Source organism: Larimichthys crocea, chromosome XIX (genome assembly GCF_000972845.2).
Source record: "Larimichthys crocea isolate SSNF chromosome XIX, L_crocea_2.0, whole genome shotgun sequence".
NCBI lineage: Eukaryota > Metazoa > Chordata > Actinopteri > Sciaenidae > Larimichthys > Larimichthys crocea.
The window spans coordinates 10,296,935-10,302,686 of NC_040029.1; the positions used below are offsets into that span (position 1 = coordinate 10,296,935).

Below are 5,752 nucleotides of genomic sequence, written 5' to 3' on the forward strand. Positions count from 1 at the left end.
AACAATGACCACACCTGCTGCTATGAAACGATTAGTCTGGGCTGTAGATGTGGAGCTGGAGGAGAGAGTCCTTGATGAAAGTCTTGAAACGCCAAATTTCCAAGAGTCTGGAAAACACCATGAGAAATATTGTGATACAAAAAATTGTCTTATGATGGGAAATTAAAAAATAGATCACGTGATGCAGCATATATGAATTATCAGTTTTCTCTCTGGAGCCACAAACGATTTCAAATGAGGTGGGCAACAGTGAGTCGCATTTAAGTGGCGAGTTACGTGTGCAAAGAACTTGAGGAAACTGAAAGACATAATAACAAAAAAACAGGCTGTATTTATAGCATGTTCCATTTTTCAGCTTACCAACGAGGAAATTATCAACCCACGCCAAGCTTCATGAGACTCAATGTGGCCAAGCCAGGGAGCCGATATGTGTGGTTGACTGCTGTTTGAGTGATGTCAGATATAAACATCACTTGCCAGAACGAAGGGAGCACAGAGCCACTGCAAACAGAGAAAACATACAGTGAGAAAATCCTGACAGAGGAACATGTATTTTTATTTATTTATTTTTTAACTTACCAAGCCACAAAACACCAATAATAGCTGCACAACATCAGGGTAAGCAACTGAATAGAGACCTAAAGCACAGTGTAGATGATCGCCCACAGCACCAGAGATCCAAGATGCAAAGACTTAAGGGCAGATCGGAAAATACTAACGGTGACTCCTGTTGGAAGTGCACAAATACAAAAACACACCCACAGATGTACTTACGAATAACACATAAGTATTATTTTTATTATTTTAATAGTTTAAGTGAATTATGTTTTATGATTATTTGAAAAATGTGTTCAAAGTGTTTTTATATTACCCAGAAAATCGTGTGACAGGAATTACACGACTTCACTAATAATGCAGCAACAGCGAGAAGGCCAGTCAGTGTTTTCCCATACTTCCTCTGAAATGGATCCTCATAGTTGTGTAGTTTTTGTCCCGCATTGGCTTTGCAAAGAAGAGTCCCACTTTAAATGGATGAAAAAGAGAGAAAAGACAAAACTGTTCACACTGAAGCACTGTACTGTTACTTTATTCTATAACTGTGTCACTGTTTTTCCCACTATATGCTGATGACATTCCACTTCATATTCCACTTTAACTAAAAGCCCCTTTTATGCACCAAAAATTAGTCTTCGTTCGTGTTTAGTGTTAGTGCAATCGTTTTGTTCAGGTATTCCTGAAGTTTAGTACAAGACCAGAACATATGAGCATGAGTGGTGGAAAAATCTTTGCCAAAGGATGACAGAGTCAATGGAGTCTTTTCAATAAGCTTTACTTGCAGCAAGTCAATACATGCACTTGTTTTAAAACAGATTGACTGCCGAGTTCTCTCAGCAGTAAGTTTTTAAGCAGTTGGTTACACCAGAGAACACATGATAATTATGATATTGAAACTTGTCCAAATGTGGTATGATTTCACAATATGTCCACATGTTCATTTTCGGGCACACAATGCTTCCTGGAGAGCTGGTGTAGCAGTTAACAAAATATATGAATACATTTTTCTTACCATGAGTAATGGGAGATGAGACTTACCAATGATAAAAGAAATTGACAGTTGGAGAGGAAAAAGAGCCCAGATTAGACCTTTGGTGGGATCATAAACTGTCTCTGTAAAACCCATGGTGTGAAGCCACCTCCAACCCAAGTAGCTGCAGTGGAAAAAAACAAAGATATGTGTGTTATTGTACGTTTTTATATATGGTTGTATCATTAATGTGATGAAAAATAAATGTACTGTGAATATACTAAAAGGGGTGTCTTTCATTTCATTAAATTTCCATCAACCCTGTTGCGTGCAACAATAAAAAAAAGGCTAGATATTACAGACTTATTCAAAAGAAACTCAATGAATATACATATGTCTATGAAACAAACCAATTTAAACTCACCTGTCATTGTGAAGACTCCCACTATCAAGTTGACACTGCGGTTGGCCAAAAAAGAAAACTCTACCTGTCCATTTTGTGCGTTTTCCCTCAATTTCTTTGACCTCACAGATGCCCAGATGCCGATTCCCAACACAAAGCAGGTAAAAGACTGCCATCATATTAGACCTGATATAATGACAGCCATTGTGGATCAAAACTGGGAAGCTGACTGACGCCTTACTTCTACGAATGCAGCACAACTGCATGTACAGCTGGTTTCTGATTGACTGGTTTAAACGAGTTAAACCACTGGTGGCATAAAAACTAGGAACCAATTCCTGCCCTGAATCTAAAAATGTTGGAGTCCCCTACTGTAAAATACCCCCACTTCTAACAGCTAACTGAGCTGGTTCAAATAGTTTACTCGCTGCATCCCCTTCTCTAAGAAAAATGAGAGAAGTCAAAACAACAAGCAGACATAATACGTGTGAAAACCTTGACACAGAAACAACAGGCCCAGAGCTGAGTTTTTACTCCCATGTGTCAATGCACATGGGAGTAAACACTTAAAAAATATTCACGCTGGCATCATCAAGTTATAGAAAGACTTAAGGGCAGATCGGAAAAAATTCTAATGTGACTCCTGTTGGAAGTGCACAAATACAAAAATACACATAAGTAAAAAATGTATTATATTTATTAATTTATCAGTATTAATAATTCTTATTAGGTGTATTATTGTTTATGATTATTATGAAAAAACGTGTTCAAAGAGTTTTTATATTACCCAAAGAAATCAGTGTGCCAGGAATCCACATGACTTCAGCGATGAATGCAGCAACAGCGAGAAGGCCAGTCAGTGTTTTCCCATACTTCCTCTGAAATGGATCCATCATAGTTGTGTAGTTTTTGTCCCGCATTGGCTTTGCAAAGAAGAGTCCACCTTTAAATGGATGAAAAAAGGGAGAAAAGACAAAACTGTTCAAACTGAAGAACGTAAATCCATACAGACTCAATGTTGTCTGTATTGGACATGTCTTTGAACTAATGTCCTTCTCAACAGCTCATTTGGGGTTTCTCAAAGATTCATCCTGGGTCCTGTTACTTTATCCTATAAAGTGGTCATATTTTTGTACACTATATGCTGATGACAATACACTTCATATTCCACTTTAACTAAAAGCCAAGCACAAATTAGTCCTCATTGTGTTTCATAACATTTCCTTGAATATACAGCATAATACAATTGGTTGATTTTTAAATGTAATGTGTGTTCTTACAAAACTATCCAGCCGCCTTGCTGCTTTTTTTCAAAACTCACTTCCTCCCCAGCAGACGGCAGCATAAAATAAAACACTTGCCACAATAGACATCTGCGCATCTTACTACAGATGTTTAGAGATCTGAGCTTCCTTAGAAAAAAGAGGCGGCTCTGCCCCTTTTTGTAGAGTGCATCTGTGTTAAGGGACCAGTCCAGCTTGTTATACAAGGTGTTACACCTAGATATTATAGGTCGTCACCACCTCGATGTCCACTCCACAAGTGTTCACAGGCTGAAGAGGGGGCTTGGACCTATGGAAATCCATGAACATTTGCTTTGTCTTTGAGGTGTTCAGTATGAGACAGTTTTTGTGACTCCAGTCACTTAAGGATTTTATCAAATCCCTATATTCGGATTCTTGTCCATTTCTTATACAAGCTACAATAGCAGTGTCATCTGAGTATTTCTGGATGTGGCAAGAGGAGGAGGTTACTAAAAGAGAAGTGAATGCACTTAGAGCATGAACGTTTCCTTAAAGAACTCAAACTTAAACATGTGCTGTTGTTGCGTCCCTCTCATGCGAGTTGTCTGCATTTGATGCAGCAAAAAATATTCAATTGGTTTCCTCCTTTTGTAGAGAAAGATGTTGAGAAACATTTCCCTCAATGGCCTGAGCATGCATTAGACCTTTGGTGGGATCATAAACTGTCTCTGTAAACCCATGGCGAAGCCACCTCCAAACCCAAGTAGCTCGCAGTGGAAAAAAATACAAAGATATGTGTTTTGTATGTTTTATATTGGTTGTATCTAATGTGATGAAAATAAATGTACTGTGAATGTACTAAAAGGGTTGTCATTTCATTCATTAAAATTTCCATCAAACCTGTTGCGTGCAACAATAAAAAGAGACTAGATATTACAGACTTATTCAAAGAATACTCAATGAAAACATATGTGTCTATGAAACAAACCAATTTAAACTCACTGTCATTGTGAAGACTCCCACTATCAAGTTGACACTGCGGTTGGCCAAAAAAGAAAACTCTACCTGTCCATTTGTGCGTTTTCCCTCAATTTCTGACCTCACAGTATGCCCAGATGCCGATTCCCAACACAAGCAGGTAAAAACGCCATCATTATTAGACCTATATAATGACAGCCATTGTGGATCAAAACTGGAAGCTGAACTGACGCGCCTACTTCTACGAATGCAGCACAACTGCAGTGGTTTCCATTAATAAACTATCACTGGGCATGATTTAGTGATGGTGTTACAATTTTTGATTGACATTTAAACAAGTTAAACCATTTGGTGGGTAAACAATCATATTCCCCAAACTTCTCATTCTCTAAGGTGAAGATGATAAGGACGTCACATGATGACATGTTGCGAGAAACATTTGCGTGTTTTTTAGTCAAGACACATTCTGTCACGGCTTTAGACCTTGTCACGTGTCGGTGTTAACTTGGTAGAGAACAAAAATTGTAACACAGCATACAACTGATACGCAATTTATTTGATTATTGTCACACATGTCCATTTCTTCCACATCGTGTTTCCTTCAATGTCCAGTGCTTCCATAGGTCACAAGACAACCAGTAGAATCCAAAACAACCAAAAGACCAAAACAGAGAATAAAAGTGTTCATCAGACATCTCTCAACATGCGGGCACGGTTATTAAAAAGAAAACACACACACACACACAACACAACAAATTATACATACATAACTGATGAAAATGCCGTGCTCCTTAGCCGGAAGACACACACAGAAAGAGTTTGCATAAGGCACCGAGATGTGGAGGGAGTAGCTTATCAATGGCAGGGTGGATTTCCTCTTTCTGTAGAGAGCAGGAACTTTGTCCTTGATACTGGGAGGCTCTGAGAGTGTGAGGCCTTTAAAATTTAGTTCAAGGAGGGGGTGTGCGAAAAGACAAAATAAGGTTCATCACGTGTAACGTCACAGTATAGTAGATTGGAAAAAACAACAGAACAGAACGTCTTTAAAAAAGTGGCTCTAAAATAAGAGCAATTAAGCGCAAGATGGGGGTTAAACACGCATTCGAAGAAAATTTATTTGCATTACAAAACAAGCAAATTTGGTTAAAGCTTCAACGAGAGACATTTAGAAATTAAGTAATGCAGACAACGGAGTAGTATACTTCATCAATATGAACTGAGAGCTTAGCATTCATGCATGTAGGAATTTAACCATCCACTGCAAACCCGCAGAGTTCAAATTAAAAAACAGACATGAACGGTGGGGGTGGGGTAGCAATCTTTAGATTCATTCACATGTGACTCATCATGTTTTTATAATTTTAAATTGGTTATTTGTCAGCTAGTCTACAACATGCCATTCGAGCAGTGTGACTGAGTCCAGTGATACAGCAATACCATCACAAATTAAGTCATAATCAGCCTCAACTGCTCAACTCTGACATGTAACCCGGTGATGTCTTACTATCGTCAGGGTATCCCCCCTTGAGGTCAGAGGCTTCAAATTTGTAACAGAAAGCCTGCAACAAACAACTGGAGTGTGAAATGGGCCACAGTGCCAAG

The 5,752-nt window shown here is 38.5% G+C and overlaps 1 protein-coding gene across 1 annotated transcript in view; it reads right to left on the reverse strand.

Annotated features, from left to right (window-relative positions):
- LOC109141745 (high affinity choline transporter 1) overlaps positions 1–5,752 on the reverse strand; it is a 10,964-nt gene continuing 5,212 nt past the window's right edge. Inside the window, exon 7 of the mRNA XM_027291431.1 lies at positions 1–107. Coding sequence (XP_027147232.1) covers positions 21–107 — 87 coding nt within the window. The 3' untranslated portion in view covers positions 1–20. The remainder of the gene's footprint in view (positions 108–5,752) is intronic.